This window comes from Mustelus asterias, unplaced genomic scaffold, assembly GCF_964213995.1.
Source record: "Mustelus asterias unplaced genomic scaffold, sMusAst1.hap1.1 HAP1_SCAFFOLD_192, whole genome shotgun sequence".
NCBI lineage: Eukaryota > Metazoa > Chordata > Chondrichthyes > Carcharhiniformes > Triakidae > Mustelus > Mustelus asterias.
In genome coordinates this window covers 313,197-338,360 of record NW_027590185.1, presented here as the reverse complement: position 1 = coordinate 338,360, position 25,164 = coordinate 313,197, and the positions used below count along the sequence as shown (strand labels likewise).

At 45.6% G+C, this 25,164-nt stretch overlaps 2 protein-coding genes across 2 annotated transcripts; one reads left to right on the top strand and one right to left on the bottom strand.

Annotated features, from left to right (window-relative positions):
• Positions 1-1,781: 1,781 nt before the first annotated feature.
• Positions 1,782-3,080, bottom strand: LOC144485375 (uncharacterized). The gene has a single exon (XM_078203569.1). It carries the CDS (start codon positions 3,078-3,080, stop codon positions 1,782-1,784), a length of 1,299 nt encoding a protein of 432 aa, XP_078059695.1.
• Positions 3,081-12,893: 9,813 nt separating this feature from the next.
• LOC144485374 (uncharacterized) lies at positions 12,894-13,568 on the top strand. The gene has a single exon (XM_078203568.1). It carries the CDS (start codon positions 12,894-12,896, stop codon positions 13,566-13,568), a length of 675 nt encoding a protein of 224 aa, XP_078059694.1.
• Positions 13,569-25,164: the final 11,596 nt, after the last annotated feature.

Here is a 25,164-nt window from a genome sequence, read left to right as displayed (position 1 = left end):
CACCAACCTCATCAGTTCTTTTCTTCCCAGGTCTGAGTTTAACTTCCATGAATAGTATCCTGTTCCAAAGACAATGCTGTTCCTTTTTTACTTAAATATTCCTGACACTTCCCTTCCATTCCCGGGTTTCTCAAACGAACTGTCCTGTAGTTCCTCTGGAACTTGCTTTCGGACACATTACTCCATTGTATGGCTTTCCTGCTTCTAGTAGAGCTGAGAGCTGCTCACCCTCTCGTTTCCTCACCCCAACTGCTATAAATTCAACTAAAACTACACTCAAAAAACCTTCTCACCCTAAAGGTGCTGCTGGTTGCTATGCAACAATGCATTATTTCTCCAACTTCATGTTTATTTTTCACGCCATAAACTCTCTCAGCACAACAGGAATACAATTTGAATTGAAACCCATCCCCCGCACATGCAAACACCTTTGTTCAACAAGAATCCAACCAAAGTTCTCCTCTTCCTACAGAAACACTAAATCAAACTTACTTAAATCTATACTTTATTTCTAATATTTAACAATAGAAACATAGATCACTTAAAACTACCTCTGTTTTCCTGACATGAGTGACTTAGAGAGGAACTTACAGGTGGTGACATTCTCATGTATCTGCTGCTCTTGTCCTTCTAGATGGTAATGTTCCTGGGTCTGTAAGATGCTGCCGAAGGAGTCTTGGTGAGTTCCTGCAGTGCATTTTGTAGATGGTACACACTGTTGCTATTGTCCGTCGGTGGTAGAGGGAGTGAATGTTTGTGGTTGTGTTGATCAAGTGGGGCTGCTTTGTCCTGGATGGTTTTGAGCTTCTTGAGTGTTGTTGGGAGCTGCACTCATTCAGGCAAGTGGAGAGTATTCCATCATATTCCTGACTTGTGTCTTGGAGATGGTGGACGGGCTTTGGGTGGGAGAGTCAGAAAGTGAGTTACTCTCCTCAGGGCTGCCAGTCTCTGACCTGCTCTGGTAGCCACAGTATCTATGAGTTTCTGGTCAATGTAACCCCCCAGGATGTTGATAATGGAAGGGGGATTCAGTGATGGTAATACCCTTGAATGTCAAGGGGTGATGGTTAAATTCTCTTCTATTGAAGGTGGTCATTGCCTCGGACTTATGTGGCATGAATGTTACTTGCCACTTGTCAGCCCAAGCCTGGATATTGTTGTATTTGGACATGGACTGCTTCAGTATCTGAGGAGTCACAAATGGTGCTGAACATTGTGTATTCATTGGCGGACATCCCCACTTCTGATATTATGATGGAGGGAAGGTTATTGATGAAGCAGCTGAAGATGGTTGGGCGTCGGACACGACCCTGAGAGATCCCTGCATTGATGTCCTGGAGCTGAGATGACTGACCCTCCACAACCACAACCATCTTCCTAATTGCCAGTATAAGTCCAGCCAGCAGAGAGTTTGCCCCTTGATATCCATTGATTCCAGTTTTGCTCGGTGTCCATGATATGGTGGTGCAGTGGTTAGACCAGTTGGCTCACAGCCCCAGGGACCGGGTTCGATTCCGGCCTTGGGTGGCTGTGTCGAGTTGGCACATTCATCAGCTTTGTTTTTGCGAATCATTTCAGTGGAAATGTGCTCTCCCAAACTCAAAGAGCATCAGTCCACTGGAAACAAAGTTGTGAGACCGGCCAGTCCAGCAGAAAGAAACTCTCCGACCCTCCCACTTCACCAACTGTCAGAATGAACATGGTTCAGTCCTGGATGTGATTAACAGCAGCAATAACAGCAGAATCCAACCCCTGTCATCACTTGTGAACTTACTGGTGTCTCAGCAGGTGGGATGACTGAGTGAATCCCTTTGTGAATCCTTGTGAACTCGTTGGTGTGTCTGCAGGTGGGATGACTGAATGAATCCCTTTCCACACTCAGAGCAGATAAACGGCCTCTCTCCAGTGTGAACTTGCTGGTGACTCTGCAGATAAGACGAAAGAGCGAATCCTTTCCCACACTCAGAGCAGGTGAATGGTCTCTCCCTGGTGTGAACACGTCGGTGTGCCTGCAGGTTAGCTGAACGAGTGAATCCCTTCCCACACTCAGAGCAGGTGAATGGCCTCTCCCCGGTGTGAACTTGCTGGTGATTCTGCAGGTCGGATAACTGAATGAATCCCCTGCCACACTCGGAACAGGTAAATGGCCTCTCCCTGGTGTGAACCTCCTGATGCGACACTAGGTGGGATGATTGAATAAAACGCCTCCCACACTCGGAGCAGACGAATGGCCTCTCCCTGCTGTGAACTCCCTGGTGTGACATTAGGTGTGACGATTGGATAAAACGTTTCCCACATTCGGGGCAGCTGAATGGCCTCTCCCTTGTGTGTGTTCCTTTGTGTGTCACTAGGTGTGATAACTGAATAAAACGCTTCCCACATTCGGAGCAGGGGAATGGCCTCTCCCTCCTGTGGACTCCCTGGTGAGTCACTAGGTGTGATAACTGAATAAAACGCTTCCCACACTCGGAGCAGGGGAACGGCCTCTCCCCCCTATGGACTTCCTGGTGATTCACTAGGTGTGATAATTGAATAAAACACTTCCCACACTCAGAGCAGTTGAAAGGCCTCTCCTTAGTGTGGGCTCGCTGGTGTATCTGCAGGTGAGATGACTGAGTGAAACCCTTTCCACAGTCGGAGCAGGTGAATTGTCGCTCTTCGGTGTGGATTTGTTGGTGATTCAAAAGTTCAGATGAATGATTGAATTGCTTCCCACACTCAGAGCAGTTGAACGGTTTTTCCCCAGTGTGAACTTGCTGGTTTGTCAGCAGGTGGGATAACTGAGTGAATCCCTTCCCACACTCAGAGCAGGTGTACGGCCTCTCCCTACTGTGAACTGCTTGGTGATTCCACAGGTCGGCTGCCTGGAGAAAACCCTTCCCACACTCAGAGCAGATGAAGGGCCTCTCCCCAGTGTGGCTGCATTGATGAATCTTCAGGGCAGATGGGGAGCAGTCTCCTTCCCCACACTTGGAGCAGGGGAACAGTCTCTCCCCAGTGTGAATATGTTGATGAGTTTGCAGTGCAGACGGGATATGGAATTCCTTACCACAAACCTCATCTTTTCCCGGTTTCTCCATGGTGTGGATGTCCTTGTGTCTTTCCAGGTTTAACAATCAGTTAAATCCTCATCCACACATAGAGCATGTGTACTGTCTGTCCCCGCTGTAAATGATGTGATATTTTTGCAGTCTGTGTAACTGGTCTTTTGACAGTCAGTGTACTGGACACTCTCACTCAGGTCTGTGTTCCTTGGTGCCTTTCCAGTCACACTGATGTGACAGAAAAAACAGATAAATATTTCTTCTTCTAGATTCAAAGTCTGATGATATTCAAGTTCTGATAATTTGAGTGACTCTATTAAGCCTTAACATGTTTTGAGATTGCTGGCAGCAAATCTTCCCCTTATAACTTCCTGTAAAATGAGTTTACAAAAGTCATCACTGTCAGTATCAAACAGAAATTCAGAATAGACAATTCTAGTTTCTGTGGAACATTTCTTCCTTTCTCGTTCCTCTGGATCTGTACATCTCCATCCCACACCCTATCCCTGTCTCCTCACTCTGCTGTATGTATAATACACCCTTCCAATTCTCCTGAAGGTGTTGATTCATGCTGATCAACAAATCCATGCTCACTGCTTCTTCTCCAGCACTGAGATATCTTCATGCAGGCTGCTAGTCTAAATACCTAAATATACTTAGCGAAGTAAAATGTATGTAACATAGGGGACCAGTTTAATAATTAGAAGTACAGCAAGGCTATGAGATAGAACATTATTTCGACAGTGAACGTTCTTGAATATCAATTGTTTGGCTATGAGGGTGGTGCATTTTGATACATTCAATATTTCAAAATGAAATTAGATGGCAGTCAAAATAGACTGGCAGGGGAACAGGGATACAGACGGGATGAGGAGCATATCAGCCATGATTGAATGGCGGAGTGGACTCAATGGGCCAAATAGCCTAATTATGCTCCTCTATCTTACGAACTTAAGGGGGAATGGGACTGACTGGATTGCTCGACAGAGAGTTAGCATGGACTTGAGTTGCTGAATGGACTCCTTGTGTGATACGATAACCCGATTACTGAAAATAAACTACTTAGTTACAGTATTAACAAAACTAAAAATAATAAAAAATGAACTTTATTACTGGACCATGCATAATATATCTAATTTGTACCATATTACAAGACTGCACACATCTCTGTCCTATATTAATTTACTGCCCTTTAAATTTCAGCTATTTCCTCGGGAAATCATCCCTTTAAATTGTGAACATTAGGAAAGAGACCATCCTCTTAACCAGACAAATAAATGTGACAAGTTGAGGAAGCAAAGGATGGCAATGTCTTTAAGAGGGAGAGAGATACCTGGGCCAACCTTTCCAGAGTCTGCAGCTCCCTGAATTCACTTCCTTTCCCTTCAGTTGCTGCAAGTCCCCAATTTAACCCCAGAATGAGAAGAAAAAGGAGAGAAGAAAACAAAGTGTTTTACTGACAGATGTTGACGACAGGAGGAGATTTCAGTCTGTCTGAAATCCAATCTGCATTGTCACAAAGCCCGCACTCTGATTGGCTGGAGGACCAGTATCCTTCCGGTCCTCCAATTCCTTCCATTGGTCAATACCCCTCATGAAGACAGTGGTGCAGCGGAAGTGAGTCGAAGACACTTTGACCCCGGGTCGCTCTCAGTTATTGGCCAATGGGAAACGCTATCCCCCGCACATGCGCAGAACTTCTCTGGGTTAATCATGCGCAGTCCCACCCGGCGAATAGAGCGATTTCTCCAGCGCGGGGGATTGTGGGAGCTGCGGCCGCCATTACTCGGCCGGAGCCCAGTCTCCAAACACCTGGGACTGCGATGGATGGGATGGGAAGGAGGCGAAGTGACCCCATCCGGATATAATGTACATCTGGGTAGTCACTCGAATTGATAGCGACGCCACCTTAGCAAAATTCAGGTGGAAAAATTTAGACACCTGGGTGACATATTGGGGAGTGGAATAGCTCAATGTGAAACTGAACCCCAGAGTCAGCAGCTTCCTTGGGGGAGAACTGGGGAAAAATAAGGAGGATGGTCAAAAGCATTAGGCTTACAATTGATAGGGAGGAGGCAGATGTTTAAAGTTTGAAATTTGATTTATTATTGTCACATGTATTAGTAGACAGTGAGAAGTACTGTTTCTTGTACGTTTTACTGACAAAGAGGAGGATGCAGAATGTAGTATTACAGTCATAGCTAGGATATAGAGAAAGATCAAATTAATGTGAGGTAGTCCCACTCAAAAGTTTGATGGCCGCAGGGAAGAAGCTGTTCTCGATTTGGTTGTACATGTCCTCAGACCTTTATATCTTTTTCCCGATGGAAGAAGGTGGAAGAAAGAATGTCCAGGGTGCGTGGGGTCCTTGATTATGCTGGCTGCTTTTCTAAGACCGTGGGAAATGTAGACAGAGTCAATGGATAGGAGGCTGGTTTACATGATGGATTGGGTCATTCATGACCTTTGTAGTTTCCTGTGGTCTTGGACAGAGCAGGAGCAATATCAAGTTGTGATACATCAGAAAGAATGCTTTCCAGAAAGGGAGGAGAATGTTAAGTGACAACCAGAATATCAGTTTCAAATTTCTATCCTGTGCTTACATTCATTGCTTTGATAGATGTTTTTATTTACAAGGGATTAGAATGGAAGGATTTTCAGTCAGAAATATCTTGGTTCATTTGGACACGACTATGATCAGTGATCAAATGTCAGAGGAACACTGATGCCCTGTTCAAAAAGATTTCATTCATCAGTGCGAATGGAAAAGTTGTGTGACGCACATTCCCAAGAGAGAGAGAGAGATTTCCAGGGAAAGAGACATAAGAATATATGAACAAATGAACTCGGAGTAGGCTACTCAGTCCCTCTAACCTGCTCCACAATTCAATAAGATCATGGCTGATCTGATTTTAGCCTCAACCCCACAATCCTGGCTACTCCTAATAACTTTTCAGTCCCTCATTAATCAAGAATCTATTTGGCTGTGCTTTTAACTTATTCAAAGACAATGCTTCCATTGTTTTTTGAGGAAGAGTTCGAGAGACTCACAGCCCTCTTAGAGAAAACATTAGTAATCTTGGTCATAGATGAGCAAACTCTTATTTGTAAACATATGCTCCACCCCTGCCAGTTCTAGATTCTCCATTAAAAGAAAACATTCTCTCCACATCCACCCTGTCAAGACCCTCAGGTTTTGATCGATTCACCTCTTACTCTTCTAAACTCTAGTGGATACAAGCTGACCCTGTGCAACATTTCCTCATCAGACAACCTGTCTAGTCCTGGTATTACTCTAGAAAACCTTCTCAAAACTGCTTCCAATACATTTACATCTTTCCTTAAGTAGGGAGACCAAGACCAATACTGTACACAACACTCCAGATGTAGTCTCACCAATTGTGTGTACAACTGGAGCATAACCTCCCTACTTTTGTAATCATTTCTCCTCACTATGAACAATAACATTCTATTAGCTTTCCGAATTACTTGCTGTTCCTGTATATTGGCCTTTTGGGATCCGAGGTGATCAAAAGGTTGCTGACACCATAATCTAGCCTGTGAAGCAAGTGTGTTCTGTTAGCGTGGTTGGGTACCTGAGAGTTTGTTTGGAAGCTTGAATGCACATGGAGATCGAGGCCAGATGAATACAGAAAGAAGTTGAAATCCTGGCAGTGGATCCTTGGTGAAGGCATCCAATAGAAAGAATTGTATCGGAGAAGATTCCAAAGTGTGATCTTCGAGAGTGTGAGATTGGAAATGCTCATGTGGAAGACAGAATTTCAGTGAGATCAGTTGGCTCACAGTTTGACAACCATCTGGGGAAATGATGAGAAATCCAGAGAAGTTCTATTCGGTGACATCTATCACTTGGTTTCAGAGTGTGGGGTGTTTGGCCACATTTCACCTATTAGTTTGCATGGACTGTGAACTTACTGAGAATATTTGAGTGTAAGATAAAGTTTGTAACTTGTGTAATGGTAGAAGTCTGTTTATATCTGTCAAGGTATTGCTGGGGTGAAGGAGAGTTAATTCTACTTAATGTTTTCTTGTTTAATAAAAGTTTACCAAAAATCTCTGACTGTTCATCCAGCTATCTGAACAAAATAATAGTGAGGATCTATCAAGCCATCTTCCATCCTGGAATCTGACATTTCCAGTAGTAACATCAGCTGATACAATAAGGTACTTTCACCTCTATGAGGCAGTTCAGCTCTTTTCTCCATGTTTGAACCAAGGCTGTAATCAGGTCAGGAACTCAGTGACCCTTGCAGAACCCAAACTGACCATCAGTGAGTAGTTTCTGCTGAAGCAAGTGCCACTTGACAGCAGATATCCCCTTTCATCACTTTACTGATGATCAAGGGTGGTTGAATGCACCAGTAATTGGCCGGGTAGCATTTGTCCTGCTTTTTGTTTACAGGGTGTGCCTGATCAATTTTCCTCACTGCTGGGTAATCAGTAATTTATAAAGATTCAGGATAACTCCCTGCTTTGCACTCCATATCTCCATTCATAAACTGAGGACCCCATTAGCTTTTTTTAAAAAAACAGCCTTGTCAACTTGCCTTGTCACAATCAATGAATTTTGATAAAATGCTCTCTCAGAGTTGGTGCAGACTCGATGGGCCAAATGGCCTCCTTCTGCACAGTAAGAAGTTTAACAACACCAGGTTAAAGTCCAACAGGTTTATTTGGTAGCAAAAGCCACACAAGCTTTCGAAGCTCTAAGCCCCTTCTTCAGGTGAGTGGGAATTCTGTTCACAAACAGAGTTTATAAAGACACAGACTCAATTTACATGAATAATGGTTGGAATGCGAATACTTACAACTAATCAAGTCTTTAAGAAACAAAACAATGGGAGTGGAGAGAGCATCAAGACAGGCTAAAAAGATGTGTATTGTCTCCAGACAAGACAGCCAGTGAGACTCTGCAGGTCCACGCAACTGTGGGAGTTACAAATAGTGTGACATGAACCCAATATCCCGGTTGAGGCCGTCCGCGTGTGTGCGGAACTTGGCTATCAGTTTCTGCTCAGCGACTCTGCGCTGTCGTGTGTCGCGAAGGCCGCCTTGGAGAGCGCTTACCCAAATATCAGAGGCCGAATGCCCGTGACCGCTGAAGTGCTCCCCAACAGGAAGAGAACAATCTTGCCTGGTGATTGTCGAGCGGTGTTCATTCATCCGTTGTCGCAGCGTCTGCATAGTTTCCCCAATGTACCATGCCTCGGGACATCCTTTCTTGCAGCGTATCAGGTAGACAACGTTGGCCGAGTTGCAAGAGTATGTACCGCGTACCTGGTGGATGGTGTTCTCACGTGAGATGATGGCATCTGTGTCGATGATCCGACACGTCTTGCAGAGGTTGCTGTGGCAGGGTTGTGTGGTGTCGTGGTCCCTGTTTTCCTGAAGGCTGGGTAGTTTGCTGCGGACAATGGTCTGTTTGAGGTTGTGCGGTTGTTTGAAGGCAAGAAGTGGGGGTGTGGGGATGGCCTTGGCGAGATGTTTGTCTTCATCAATGACATGTTGAAGGCTCCGGAGGAGATGCCGTAGCTTCTCCGCTCCGGGGAAGTACTGGACAACGAAGGGTACTCTGTCCACTGTGTCCCGTGTTTGTCTTCTGAGGAGGTCGGTGCGGTTTTTCGCTGTGGCGCGTTGGAACTGTTGATCAATGAGTCTAGCGCCATATCCTGTTCTTATGAGGGCACCTTTCAGCGTCTGGAGGTGTCTGTTGCGATCCTCCTCATCCGAGCAGATCCTGTGTATACGGAGGGCTTGTCCGTAGGGGATGGCTTCTTTAACGTGTTTAGTGTGGAAGCTGGAGAAGCGGAGCATCGTGAGGTTATCCGTGGGCTTGCGGTACAGTGAGGTGCTGAGGTGACCGTCCTTAATGGAGATGCGCGTGTCCAAGAATGCAACCGATTCTGGAGAGTAGTCTATGGTGAGCCTGATGGTGGGATGGAACTTGTTGATGTCATCATAGAGTTGTTTCAGTGATTGTTCACCATGAGTCCAAAGGAAGAAAATGTCATCGATGTATCTAGTGTATAGCATCGGTTGAAGGTCCCGTGCGGTGAAGAAGTCTTGTTCGAACCTGTGCATGAAGATGTTGGCATATTGAGGTGCAAATTTGGTCCCCATGGCTGTTCCGTGTGTCTGGATGAAGAACTGGTTGTTGAAGGTGAAGATATTGTGGTCCAGGATGAAGCGGATGAGATGTAAAGTTGCATCTGGAAACTGGCAGTTGTTGGCGCTGAGCACTGAGGCCGTTGCAGCAATGCCATCGTCATGGGGGATGCTGGTGTAGAGTGCCGAGACATCCATTGTGACGAGGAGCGCTCCTGGTTCAACTGCTCCATGTGTGCCGAGTTTCTGTAGGAAGTCCGTCGTGTCGCGACAAAAGCTGGGGGTTCTTTGTACAATGGGTTTCAGGATGCCCTCGACATAGCCGGAGAGGTTCTCGCACAGGGTCCCATTGCCCGATTGCTCCTCCGGAGCCTTCAACATGTCATTGATGAAGACGAACATCTCGCCAAGGCCATCCCAACACCCCCACTTCTTGCCTTCAAACAACCGCACAACCTCAAACAGACCATTGTCCGCAGCAAACTACCCAGCCTTCAGGAGAACAGTGACCAAGACACCACACAACCCTGCCACAGCAACCTCTGCAAGACGTGTCGGATCATCGACACAGATGCCATCATCTCACGTGAGAACACCATCCACCAGGTACACGGTACATACTCTTGCAACTCGGCCAACGTTGTCTACCTGATACGCTGCAAGAAAGGATGTCCCGAGGCATGGTACATTGGGGAAACTATGCAGACACTGCGACAACGGATGAATGAACACCGCTCGACAATCACCAGGCAAGAGTGTTCTCTTCCTGTTGGGGAGCACTTCAGCGGTCACGGGCATTCGGCCTCTGATATTCGGGTAAGCGTTCTCCAAGGCGGCCTTCGCGACACACGACAGCGCAGAGTCGCTGAGCAGAAACTGATAGCCAAGTTCCGCACCCACGAGGACGGCCTCAACCGGGATATTGGCTTCATGTCACACTATTTGTAACTCCCACAGTTGCGTGGACCTGCAGAGTTTCACTGGCTGTCTTGTCTGGAGACAATACACATCTTTTTAGCCTGTCTTGATGCTCTCTCCACTCCCATTGTTTTGTTTCTGAAAGACTTGATTAGTTGTAAGTATTCGCATTCCAACCATTATTCTGTAAATTGAGTCTATGTCTTTATAAACTCTGTTTGTGAACAGAATTCCCACTCACCTGAAGAAGGGGCTTGGAGCTCCGAAAGCTTGTGTGGCTTTTGCTACCAAATAAACCTGTTGGACTTTAACCTGGTGTTGTTAAACTTCTTACTGTGCAATCCCCTGCAGACAGACAATGAGGGGCGGAGCCCCTCGTGGGGGTGGACGGGACTTTGTCCTCCAGCCGCGCTGAGCTGTTGTCCATTGGAAAAGGCTGGAAGATCCGGACAGACAATGGTCAGTGCGCCGGCTCAGTCCCGGACCCCGCTCCACACCCGCACATGCGCATTCCTCCTAAAAACCCACACATGCGCACTTTTGATTCACTGCGCAGCTCTGGCCAATGGGAAGAATTGGAGGACCGGAAGGACTCTGGTCCTCCAGCCAATCAGAGCGCGGGCTTTGTGTGAATGAAGATGAAGCTGCAGACAGACTCAAACTTCCTCCTTCTCTCACATCTGTGAGTAAAACATTGTCTTTTCTCCCTCTTTCCATTTCTTTTCTCATTCTGGGGGAAATTGGGGACTTGCAGCAACTGAAGGGAAAGGAAGTGAATCCAGGGAGGCTGCAGACTCTGGAAAGGTTGGCCCAGGTCTCTCTCTCTTCAAGACATTGATGTAGAAACATAGAAGATAGGAGCAGGAGGAGGCCATTTGGCCCTTCGAGCCTGCTCCATCATTCATTACGATCATGGCTGATCATCCAACTCAGTAGCCTAATCCTGTTTTTTCCCCATAACCTTTGATCCCATTTGCCCCAACTGCTATATCCAGCCACCTCTTGAATACCTTCAATGTTTTAGCACCAACTACTTCCTGTGGTAATAAATTCCACAGGCTCACCACTCTTTGGGTGAAGAAATGTCTCCTCACCTCTGTCCTAAATGGTCTACCCTGAATCCTCAGACTGTGACCCTTGGTTCTGGACTCCCCCACCATCGGGAACATCCTTCCTGCATCTATCCTGTCTCGACCTGTTAGAATTTTATAAGTCTCTTTGAGACTCCCCCTCATTCATCTGAACTCCAACGAAAACAATTCTAACCTCGTCACTCTCTCCTCCTACATCAGTCCCGCGATTCCCTGAATCAGCCTGGTGAACATCCTTTGCTCCCTCAGCTTGAGACATTTATTTGTCTGGCTAAAAGGACATTTATTTGTCTGGCTAAATGTTCACAATTAAAGGGCATCTTTCCCCAGGAGATGGCTGACATTTAAGGGGACAGTACATTAATATAAGACAGAGATATGTCGAGTGTTGTTATATGGTACCGATTAGATATGTTATTTATGGTTCTGTAAAAAAGTGCATTTATTATTATTTCTTGTGTTGTAATATAATGCTGTAGCTATCTTATACATTTCCAGCCATAGTCATTACAGCACAGAAGGAGTCCATTTGGTAACTCGAGTCCATGCTGACTCTCTGGATAACGTTCCAGTCCCATTCCCACTCTATATCCCCATTCTCCTGAAAGTTTATTTCCTTCAAGTGCCCATCCACTTTCATTTTTAAATAGAATCCATAGACTTGTAATATGGAACTGTAGCTACATTATATATTTCCAGACATCTCTTCCCTCAGAGGGTTGTAAGTCTTTTGGATTTGTCTTCCACAGGGACCAGTGGAGGCTGAAGGTCATTGAATATATTCCAGGATGAGTTAGACAGATTTTTGACTGACAGGGGCATTAATGGTTATGGGGAACAGACAAGAAGATGGAGCAAAAGATAAGATGTGGGGGGATTTCTTCACTCAAGTATGTGGTGAAGCTTTGGAATTCTCAACCGTTGAGGACAGTGAAGCCTCAGTCATCAACTATTTTCAGGGGAGAGATTGATTGGTTTCTCAATATTGAAGATGTCAAGGGATATGGGTTTAGTGTGGGGAGAATGATGCTGAGGGAGATGAATGAATTATCTCATTGAATAGTTTAAAAGGCTCGATGGGTCAAATAGCCGACTGCAGCACCTATTTGTTATGGTCTCTGTGTCCAGGACAGGAAGCAGTGAGCCTGGATCTGTCAATCAGCCTCAATCAGCACCTTCAGGAGAATTGGGAGGGTGAATATTAGATACAGCAGAGTGAGAATGGAGGGAGAGTGTGTGGGATGGAGATTCACAGCTTTTTGGGGAATGAGAGAGGAAAGAATGTTCCACAGAAACTAGAATTGTCTGTTCTGAATTTCTATCCTGTACTGACACTGATGACTTTTGCAAACTCATTTTGCAGGATATTGAAAGAGGAATCACAGGCCGAAATCTCAACCGTCATGTCTAGATCCGACAGAGTCATATTCCTTGGGATCTGAATATCATTGGCCTTTGAATCTAGAAGGAGAAATGATTATCCGGTCTGTCGATTTGAATAGATTTCAAATGTCAGTGTGACTGGAAAAGCAGCAACACACTGCCACACTCGAGTGAGAGTGTTCCAGTGCACTGACTAAAGAGCTTTAACAAGTTACACCGCCTGAATAAATATCACACTATTCACAGTGGGGAGAGACTGTACCCGTGTTTTGTGGGTGGACGAGGCATTAACTGATTGTCCAAACAAGACAGAGGCAAGGACACCTGCACCATGGAGAAACCATGGAAATGTGCGGACTGTGGGAAGAGATACAGATCTCCATCTCTGCTGGATGCTCATCGGCGCAGCCACACTGGGGAGAGGCCATTCATCTGCTCTCAGTGTGGGAAGGGATTCACTCTGTCATCCAGCCTGCAGAGACACCGGCGAGTTCACACTGGGGAGAGGCCGTTCACCTGCTCTCAGTGTGGGAAGGGATTCACTCGGTTATCTACTCTGCAGACACACCAGCGCATTCACACTGGGGAGAGGCCATTCACCTGCTCTCAGTGTGGGGAGGGATTCATTCAGTCATCCAACTTGCGGAGACACCAACGAGGTCACATTGGGGAGAAGCCATTCATCTGCTCTGTGTGTGGGGTGGGATTTACTGAGTCATCCAACCTGCGGAGACACCAGCGAGTTCACACTGGGGAGAGACCATTCACCTGCTCTCAGTGTGGGAAGGGATTCACTCAGTTATCCGATCTGCAGACACACCAGCGAGTTCACACTGGGGAGAGGCCGTTCACCTGCTCTCAGTGTGGGAAGGGATTTGCTCGGTCATCCAGCTGGTGGAGACACCAGCGGGTTCACACTGGGGAGAGGCCGTTTACCTGCTCTCAGTGTGGGAAGGGATTCAGAGTTTCATTCTTGCTGCTGAGACACCAACAAGTTCATGAGTGATTCCAGGGGTTGGATTCTGCTGTTATTGTTTCTGCTCTCAGTTACATCCAGGACTGCATTTTGTTCATTCTCACAGTTGGCCAATGGGGAGGGTCGGAGGGTTTCTTTCTGCTGGACTGGTCGGTCTCATGACTTTGCCTCCAGTGGGCTGATGCTCTGAGTCTTGTTGCGAATACCTGGTTTCAAATTTCACAAGGATCACAGAGTGACAGGGTGTGAGGAAGTTCAGAGATATTTAGTCAGAATTTCTGTTTGAAACCTCCCAGTGCCCATCCAATTTCCTTTGTAATTGTTTATTGTCTCCACTTCCTCCACTCTCGAAGGCAGCGCGTTCCAGGTCATTACCATTCGCTGCATCAAAATATTCTTCCTCACATCACCCCCCTGCATCTCTGACCCAAAACCATAAATCTCTGTCCTCCTCGTCCTTGTCCCATCAGCTAATGGGAACAGCTTTTCTTTGTCCACCTTATCTAAACCTGTCAGAATCTTGCCCACCTCTATCAAATCTCCCCTCAACCTCCTTTGCTCCAAGGGGAACAATCCCAGTCTCACATTGACAATAAAGAACAAACTAACAGAATATGTTACTGCCTGAAATCAAATGGGAATGTTTAATTTCTGTTTTAAAGATATTGTGAATATATTGTCCTGGACAATAAAGGAATTGGAATAACTCACCTTGGGTGTGGTTGAATGGAATATATCAATCTGGTATCCATCGACAGTCTAGTGAAAGACTGGAATGTGTAGCTGGAAATCCCTCCCTAACAGCACTGTGGGTGTACTTACACCTCAGGCAATGTAGCAGTTCAGGAAGGCAGTGTTGGGGTTGACCACGGCCGAGGCAGCTACATACAGCCACATATTCTGTTATAATTGAAGGACTGCAGATTGAATGTGAGGCATTATGGGACTGGACTATCTTGACCACATTCCTGTGACTGCTCAGTTTCTGCAATCACGGACCATTAAAGCTGCTCAGCAGGGCCCCTCTTATCAGCACACAGGCAGCTGCACTGAGTAACCGACTGCTAACGGAATAGGCTGGGATGTGGTGGAGATCAGAAAGTCCTGAGTATAGTGAGTCATTGTGATGTCACAAGGTCAGTTGTTATAAGGTGTCTGGTCCACATGATGAGATGGTCCAGAGCTGTCCATGAGCTGATCACACAGCCACATGATGCCTAATTGTTAGCTTGATTGGATATGTCTGGAATCGATTCATATTGTGATTAGTTTGTAACCAGCCGGAATGGGCTGCAGTAAATGGATAAGAATGTGTGATTTTCTATGTTCAGGGTAGAGGTTGCAAGGTGAGATCAGCGACTTCCTCCCCGCCGCTGTAAAATAAAGACCATTTGATGATTGGAACAGACCAGTGTGTCGAGCAATTTGTCTTCAATCATTCTTCACTAACGCGGCCAAGTTTTATACCATAAGATATATGAGCAGAATTAGGCCATTTGGCCCATCAAGACTGTTCACCATTCAATCATGGCTGATAAGTATCTGAACCCCATTCTCCCACCTTTTCCCTGTAACCTTTGATCCCCTTACCAATCAAGAACTATCTACCTCCGTCTTAAATCCAGTCAATGACCTGGCCTCCACAGCCATCTATGGCAATGAATTCCATCGATTCACCACCCTCTGGCTGAAGAAATTCTTCCTCATCTTGGTTCTAAAGGGTTGTCCCTTTATTCTGAGGCTGTGCCCTCGGTTCCTAGTCTTTCTTACTAATGGAAACATCTTCCCCATGTCTGCTCTGTCCAGGTCTTGCAGTATTCTGTGAGTATTCATATTGTTGGTTCATTGTTTTTCAGGGGTGGGCAATGAATGTGTTCAATATATACTGACATATATTTTCTTTTAATCTATTCTGGGAGAATGTTTAAAACTTCTGGTTTATTCTACAAGCAGTGCTATTTCGCGGAAGAATGCTTCTCAGGGGACCACCAGCAGGATAATTACTCATTTCAGCCATGCAGTTGTTTATCTCAATGGACTTGTGTATGTTAAAAGGAGGTGCCCTGGGGTTTTGCTAAAAGGATTGGAATGTGGGTTTAGGAATGCTGGGTCTTGTGATGATGGGGTTAATGGGAGGAGTGAGGCGAGGTTTGGAGTTGAGCTGGAGTTCTGGTTGAAGACGCGAACTTCTGGAAGCTGTTCTGAAACTCCCTTTCTCTCTGAAAGCTCCTAGATTTTCGGCATGTATTGTAGCCAGTATTATGGTAGCATAATGGACAGTGAAGAAGGTTTCTAGGATTGCAATGGGATCTTGATCAAATGGGCCAGTGGGCTGATGAATGGCAGATGGAGTTTAATTTAGATAAATGTGAGGTGATCAAACCAGGGCAGGGCTTACTCAGTTAACGGTCGGGCATTGGGGAGAGTTATGGAACAAAGAGATCTAGAGGTACAGGTTCATAGCTCCTTGAAAGTGGAGTCACAGGTGGACAGGGTGGTGAAGAAGGTATTCGGAATGCTTGGTTTCATTGGTCAGAACATTAAGTCCAGGAGTTGGGACATCTTACTGAAGTTGTAGAAGACATTGGGTAAGACCACACTTTGAATGCTGTGTACAGTTCAGATCAACCTATTATAGATAGGATATTATTAAACTAGAAAGAGTGCAGAAAAGATTTACTAGGATGCTACCAGGACTTGGTAGTTTGAGTTATAAGGAGAGGTTGGATAGACTGGGACTTTTTTCTCTGGGGCGTAGGAGGCTGAGCGGTGATCTTATGGAAGTCTATAAAATAATGAGGGGCATGGATCAGCTAGACAGTCAACATCTTTTCCCAAAGGCAGGGGAGTCTAAAACTAGAGGGCATAGGTTTAAGGTGGGAGGGGAGATAAAAAGGGTCCAGAGGGGCAATTTTTTCACACAGAGGGTGGTGAGTGTCTGGAACAAGCTGCCAGAGGTAGTAGTAGAGGCGGGCACAATGCTGTCTTTCAAAAAACGTTGTAGGCAGTTACATGCGTAAGATGGGTATAGAGAGATATGGGCCAAACGTGGGAAATTAGGACTAGCTTGGTGGTTAAAAAAATAAGGGCGCCATGGACAGGTTGAGCCGAAGACACTGTTTCCATGCTGTAAACCTCGATGACTCTATGATCTGTGCTTGTTAACTGTATTTAAAGTGGGATTTGAACCTCTGAACGGATGTTGCTAAGTTAGAAATTAAATTGTTTCCTTTCATTTTAAGTATTGTTCAGCTGTTAATTGTTTGCGTTGTTCGTGTTGTATTTAAACTGTTGTGAATAAAGTTTATTTTAATATTAAAAAATCCCTATTTTCTCATCACTCCTGGAGCAAAGTCTCCTCTCCTCACATTTTTCCCAAAAAGATAAATGTTGGTGTCTAGTCTGGCTTCCTAATATAACTTGGAGTTCCGGCCTGGTGTCCTAACAATGGTTACAGAGTGACCAAGGCTGGGAACTAAATATTGCAGAGTATTTGACACTTTGAAAAGATAGGAAGCTTGGAAAAGGAGGTGGGGTAGCTCTGTTAATGAAGGATGATATTAGTACAGTCGTGAGAGATGTCAGCTTGAAATAGCAACACGAAGGATCAGACTGGGTACAGGTGAGAAATAGCACAGGAAAGAGGTGGAAGTGGTTCCTCAGCCTCCTAACAGTACTTACCCATTAGGACAGGGTGTACAGGACACTGATGCAGACTCCTTCAGAATACACGGCATGCAGTGGTAAACATGGCCTGAAGAGTAAGAAAACATTTTGAAATGATCAAGGCACTGACACAAACCCCATAGACAAACGGACTTTAAGACAATGAAGATGGACTGAAGCTTAAAGGAGTTTTGGATTGGGACAATTGAAGGCTCGGGAGAAATACTATTTCATAACATTTATCCACAAGATGGATCCAGGTGAATGGAGAGCTGGAGAATCTTTTATGTCCACACAATCTACTGCATTGATTAAATGTACTGACTATAACTCAGTGGATCCCTCTCTCCGGGAATCTTGTTTGTGGGGTGTTGGGAGAAAGGGAGGAATGTTGTCCGCCCACACCCTGTAGGGAGGGGGATGTAACACCACACTAAACTGTATGCTGGAAATTTCCAGTGCCCACCATGAACCCACGCAGGTGGCATCCCATGGAGAAGGGGAACACAGTGTGACCACCCAGGAGCCTCAATACCAGTACGGTAACACCCACTGCCCAACTCCAGGTTCTGCTTCCACCCACCAGACCCCCCACCGACAATCAGACTTTTGGTAATAATCCACATCCGGCCTCCTCACAGGGAGCGGGTAGAGGGGGATTCCTAACCAGCTCATAAGATTTTCAGACAGAATAGTAATAAAGAGTTAAATAAGACCATAAGATATAGGAGCAGAAATAGGCCGTTTCCCCATCGAGTCTGCTCCACCATTCAATCATGGCTGATATGATTCTCATCCCCATTCTCCTACCTTCTCCCTGTAACCGTTGATCCCCTTATTGATCAAGAACCTATCTATCTCTGTCTTAAAGACACTCAATGACCCGACCTCCACAGCCCTATGTGGCAATGAATTCCACAGATTCACCACTCTCTGACTGAAGAAATTCCTTCTCATCTCAGTTTTAAAGGAGCGTCCCTTCACTCTGAGATTGTGCCCTCGAGTTCTAGTCTCTCCCACTCTTGGAAACATCCTCTCCACGTCCACTCTATCCAAGCCCCTCAGAATGATTCTTGAAACTAGTTGATAGCTAACAGGGGAATAGACTAGACATATGTGTATGCAGTAAGATTAAACAATTACAATTTGAAAACATATGCTGATATTTTTTAATGTATTTTGAAAATGTTCTAAGTATTGCTCACATCACCCAAAAGCAAAGATGCTGCAAAGTATGATGGTATCAGCTAAAAGTTCAGAGCCAAAGGCCTGGGATCCCTTTAGTTCGCAGAATTTATATCAGAAAGTTTCTTATGAGGGAACACACATTGAAACTTTATGAAAAGAGATATTCATTGTCTGGACATAGAATAGATATGTACCTGGACACAGGAACACATGTCTGTTCACTTTGACCTCTATGATGAGCGGTTATAGTTACTTAGCAATAGGGATGAGTTCAGCCAAGATGGGTGTGAGCGCCTGGCATTGAATGGCTAATGAGATATCATTATGCTGACTGGCAGAATGTGGTTGGCTGGGGTACTTGATAGAGATTTATATTGATGTGTGTATACTGAATGTAATTGATTTTAAGCTAATATAAGGCAGGAATTATTGATAAGAAAATCTATAATTGATCTGTTTTTGATTGTACATGTCAGAACCAGCTGAGAGGTTTTGCCGCTCTGGAGCTACTTAACCCTTTGATGGTCTCCGGGCAGCTGCTTGTTTGTTTGTCTTTTTAAAATAAATGTTACATCTTTATACAGAGATACCTGCCTCATGAGTTTGACATTAAGTTAAAACATAATTGGCCATCTCAAAATACCCCACAACAGAGCGGGTGAGGATAACCGATGATCCAAAGGGAAACTTACTGAGATGCTGCTTCCCAACAAGAAGTGGATGCTGAAACTGTCGGAACATCTACTGGAGTTGAGGAAAGAAACCTGTGCTGCAAAGAATGTGATAATCCTGACAGCCTTAGGGTGGAGTCAATCTTTATTTGGTGTAGATTTATTCACGGAGTGAAACATTACAGGTGTATACCTCCTAACTCCAGGCACCGTCACTAACTGTCCCTTTATAGATCCAATCAATAACCTCCATGTAGTTCACCTTAATCGATACAATTAACACCCACAGTCAGAGCATCAAGAAAGGCTCCAATCAGTGTGACTGCCCGAGTGTCCCAGCAGCTCCGATGACCAAGTGAATCCCATCCACACACAGGGTGGGTGAAAGGCCTCTCCCCAGTGTGAACTCGCCAATGGCTCAGTCGCTTGGATGATGTTCGAAACCTCCTTGTGCAGTGAGAGCAGCAGAACGGTCTCTCCTCAGTGTGAATGTGCTGGTGGATCTTCAGGTCGGCAGAGTTTCTGAAGCAACTCCCACAATCAGAGCATTTAAATGTTTTCTCATTGGTGTGAGTGCGCTGGTGTCTCAGCAGATTGGATAACTGAGTGAATCCCTTCCTACACTCAGAGTAGGGGAATGGCCTCTCTCCCGTGTGAATGCGCTGGTGTATCAGCAGGGTTGATGAGTCATTGACTCCCTTCCGCACTCAGAACAAGTGAACGGCCTCTCCCCAGTGTGAACTTGCTGGTATATCAGCAGAATGGAGGAATTACTGAATCTCTTCCCCCACACAGAGCAGGTGAGTGGCCTCTCCCCAGTGTGAACTCGCTGGTGTTGCTGCAGAGTGGGTGAATCAATGAATCCCTTCCCACACACAGAGCAGATGGGCGCCTCTTTCTGCTGTGCCTGGGTCGATGGGTTTCCAGTTCACAGGGGGCATGGAGTCCTTTCCTACAATCCCCACATTTCCACCATATCGTCAGGGTATGGACGGCCTTGTGACTCTCCAGGTTTGACGATTTGGTTCCCTGGATTTAGTTCTCCAACCTTCCCCTTTAAGGGAATATACCCTGACATCGCCCGCAATAGATTTTCCTTAAAGGTGACCCATTGTTCAGCCATCAGCTTTTCTGCCAACATTTGATTCCAACTCACTCGACTCAGATCCATTCTCATCCTATCGAAGGTGAGGCTTTCCCTAGATTAATGATCTCTCTTATGGATTGTTCCTTGTCCTTTTCCATGGCCAACCTGAACCTTATGATACAATGGTCACTCTCCCCTCAATGCTCTCCCACTGATATTTGATCCACTTGGGCCAACTCATTCCCCAGAACCAGGTCCAGCAGTGCCTGCCCTCTCATTGGAGCAGAAACACACTGCTGCAGAAAATTATCTTCAACACCTTCCAGAGACTCATGTCCCTCTTGTCCCTTTGCACCATTTGGTTTTGTAATTGGTCCGTTCAAATGTTAGCCGGGCAATGATTGGGTTATATCAGTCTCCATAGACTTTGTGATGTAAAAAAGTATGAGAAGGGATTCCCGAGCACAGAGGTTTGTCGAGGTTTTACATATTGCATTGACTGGTGCCATGGCATCTGGGGCAGAGCAGGGAGCATTTCCGTGGAGATGCTGCTTCTACCCAGAGTGTAATGGTAATGCTGCTGCACTTTGATACGACTGCTCAGACATTAGCCTGTGTCAGCTCTTATTGATACTGAATAAAATCTAACCACTGTCACCAATAAGGGTTATCACTGGCAATCATTTCAGAGTTTGGGAAAAGGGGAGAAAGGGCTAATTGACTCCCTGAACCCCATTTTCTAACATCGCTGTGTCAAAAATAAAGTCTCATCTCCCCCTCTGGCTCTTTTGCCAATTACCTTAGAGGGACTCACTTTCTGTTAAAGAGCCTGCCAATGAGCCCAGTCCCGGATGTGATTAACAGCAGCAATAACAGCAGAATGCAACCCCTGTGATCACTTGTGAACTCGCTGGTGTGTCTGCAGGTGGGATGACTGAGTGAACCCGTTCCCACACAAGGTGCAGGTGAATGGCCTCTCCCCAGTATGAACTCGCTGGTGTCTCTGCAGATTGGTTAACTGAGTGAATCCCTTTCCACAGGCAGAGCAAGTGAATTGTTTCTCCCCAGTGTGAACTCGCTGGTGTACCCGCAGATAGGATGACATTCTAAATCTCTTTGAGCAGTGAGAGCAACTGAACGGTCTCTCCTCAGTGTGAATGCGCTGGTGGGACATCAGAACCTGAGAGCTTTTGAAGTCGCTCCCACATTCAGAGCATTTATAGGGTCTCTCATTGCTGTGAGTGACTCTGTGTCTGCGCATGCTGGATAACCAAGTGAATCCTTCCCCACACACAGGACAGTTGAACGGCCTCTCCCCGGAATGTACTCGCTGGTGTATCCGCAGGCTGGATAAGTCAGTGAATCCCTTCCCACACACAGGACAGGTAAATGGTCTCTCTGCAGTGTGAATTTGCTGGTGTGTCTGCAGATGACATAACTGAGTAAATCCAGTACCACAATCAGAACAGGTGAATGGTCTCTTCCCCGTGTGAATTCGTTGGTGTGTTTGCAGGTTGGATGAATCATAGGATCCCTTCCCACACACAGAGCAGGTGAACGGCCGCTCCCCAGTGTGACTGCGTTGATGAATTTCCAGCTCAGATGGGAACCTGAATCCCTTCCCACAGTCCCCACATTTCCACGGTTTCTCTATGGTTCGGGTGTCCTTGTGACTCTCCAGGTTAAACAATCAGTTAAATCTCACACAGTACACGGGTACAGTCTCTCCCCACTGTGAATGCCGCAATGTTTTTTGCAGACTGTGTCCCTGGTTAAAGCTCTTTCCAGAGTCAGTGCACTGGAACACTCTCACTCGGGTGTGTGCGTGAGACTTGGTAAATTCTCAGTCACGCTGATGTTTAAAATCTCCAGAAGCAAAAAGAACAGAGAAATATTTCTCCCTCTAGGTACAAAGGCTGATGATGTTCAGGACATGATGAATTAAATGACTCTGTCAGATATTGATGTGACATTTGCTTTGAGATTACTGTCTGTAAATCCTCACCTTCTGATATTCTGTAAAAGGAATTTATTAAATTCATCACTGTCAGTACAGGTTAGAAATTCAGAACAGACAGTTCTAGTTTCTATGGAACATTCTTTCCTCCCTCATTCTCCAAAAGCTGTGAATCTCCATCCCACACACTCTCCCTCCATTCTCACTCCGCTGTATCTAATATTCACCCTCCCAATTCTCCTGAAGGTGCTGATTGAGGCTGATTGACAAATCCATGCTCACTGCTTCCTGTCCTGGACACAGAGAGCTGAAAACCTCCATGCAGGCTGCCAGACAGATAAATGTCTATATGACTGGAGTAAAAATGTGTGGAATGTACAGACTGGATTCACTTCATTCCCTTCAGTTGCCGCAAGTCCCCAATTTTCCCCAGAATGAGAAAATAAATTGAAAGGGGGAGAAAAGAAAGTGTTTTACTCACAGATATTAGGGAGAGCGGGAAAATTTTGTCTGACTGCATCTCCATGTTCATTCACAAAACGCCCGCACTCTGATTGACTGGAGGACCAGAGTCCTTCCGGTCCTCCAACTCTTTCCATTGGTCAACACTTCAGCATGAACGTCATGGGGTGGGGGGGTGGGTGAGATCTCTTTGCACATGCGCAGCCTCCTCTCTCCTCTGGACATGCGCAGCCCAATGTGGCCCGCCCGCGTGGTGGATAGAGCGGTTTCTCCATCGTGGGCGATTGTGGGAGCTGCGGCCGCCATTACTCATGCGGATCCCAGTCTCTAAACTCCCGGGACTGTGATGGAAAGTGGGAGTGGGGGGCGCAGTGACCCCACCCTGACACAAAGTACATGTGGGGAGTCACTGGATTGCATTGGGATGTCCCCTTTACAAAACAGTTTGTTAACTTCAGGTGGAAAGATTTAGACACTTGGGTGACATTGGGGAAGGCAGCAGGTGAGTGTGAAACTGATCCCGAGAGTCAGCACCTTCAGGGGAGGAGAACTGGGGAAAAAGAAGGTGAAGGATAGTGTTACAATCAATCGTATCAATAGGCCTGCATGAGTTTCCTCCACGTGCTCCAGTTTCCTCCCACAGTCTGAAAGACATGCTGATTAGGTGCATTGACCCGAACAGGCGCCGGATGGTGGCAATTAGGGGAATTTCACAGTAACTTCATTGCAGTGTTAATGTAAGCCTTACTTGTGACTTATAAATAAACTTTACTTTAGGAAGGAGGAAGTCTGTGGGGACAGAGATTTATAGTTTGAGATGAAGAAGGATTTTGTGTGACATGTATTTACCCCATTAATTCCCCCAACCCATACACTAAGAGGCAATTTGCCATGGCCAATCCACCTAACCTGCACATCTTTGGAGTGTGGGATGAAATTGGAGCACTCTGAGCAAACCCATGCAGACACAGGGAGAACGTGCAAACTCCACACAGAGAGCTGTGGCACGGTGGTTAGCAATGCTACCTCAGAGTGCCAGGGATCCGGTTCAATTCCAGTCTTGGGTGACTGTGTGGAGTTTGCACATTCTCTCTGTAGCTGCATGGGTTTCCTCTGGGTGCTCAGGTTTCCTCCCACAGTCCGAAAGACATGCTGCTTAGCTGCATTGGCCGTGCTAAATTCTCCTTCAGTGCACCTAAACAGGTGCCAAGTGTGACGACTAGGGGATTTTCACAGTAACTTCATTGCAGTGTTAATGTAAGCTTCCTTGTAATACCTGAGGCCAGGATTGAACTCAGGTCCCTGGCGCTGCTGATCACTGTGCCACCCTGCTGCCTGCGTTTTGAGAAATCATGTTAAAATCTGGAACTCAGATGGGGTATGGATTGGTGTTAAGTGGGAAGGTCTGGATCAATGCATTAATCCAGAGAGCCAGGAATCAGATTTACAGAATGGATTCCTGTAATAGCAGCAATCCCATTGCTATATGTTGGTCAGACTGAGGGAAGTTTTTAAACTGGACACCATAGGTGTGTTAAAGGATAACGTACTCATGGAATTTATGAACTATCTGAAATAATATTGAGAGCAAAGAAATCAATCTGGAAAATTGTAGTCACTTCAAGTTGTTCCAGGAGAAGTGGGATTAGGTTGTGTAGATGTCAGGTTTTACACAGCACACAGTCAGCCTGTGGTTTCACCCTGGATGAAGAATCTCTGAATTGTACCATTCAAATCACTCAATGGGTTTATCAGGGGCCAGAATGTCTGCTCAGAAAGAGGAATGTTGGTGTGAAACCAATGAGAAGTAACACACACACTCACAGACACCCTCACACACAGAAAGACTCTCAGATGCCTCAAAATATCTCCTGTTACCTTACTGTTCTTAGTTTTTTTGAAATAAATCCTGAATGAATTATAAAATCACACACAAATACTTGTTGAGCTTCCCCTGAAAGACATCTATACTGTTCATTTCACTCCCTGTGGTCATGATTTCCATATTCTCACCACTCTTTGGGTGGAGAAATTTATCTTGGATTTCCTATTGGGTTTCTTGGCGACTGTCTTGTATTGATGGTCTCCAGTTTTGCCCTTCTGCACAAGAGGAAACATTATTTCAAAACCTTTTATAATTTTGAAGCCCTCTATTAGGTTACTCCTCAGCCTTAATTTTTCAAGAAAGCGTGAGCGTGTCAATCCTTTCCTGATAGATAACCAAACACACAGTTTAAAAATCATTTATGGGATGTGGACATCGCGAGCTTGGCCAGCATTTATTGCTAACCTCTGATTGACCTTGAGAAGGTGATGGTGAGCTGCTTTCTACATTTCTGGTATCATCATTAAAAATCATCTCTGTACCTTTCTCCAGTGCCGAGATATCTTTTTTATAATACGGTGACCAGAATGGCATGCAGTGGTCGGTAAGATTCTTGATCAGGGAGTCACAGGTTATCCAAAAGTGGTTTGAGCTTATCCATGGTTTTAAATTAGAATATTAAGAAGCAACAATTGAGAAATGATGCATTGTAAACAGGGGGGATAAAAACAGAAGACCCATGGCAGGTGACTAACTGGGGTCTCAGCACT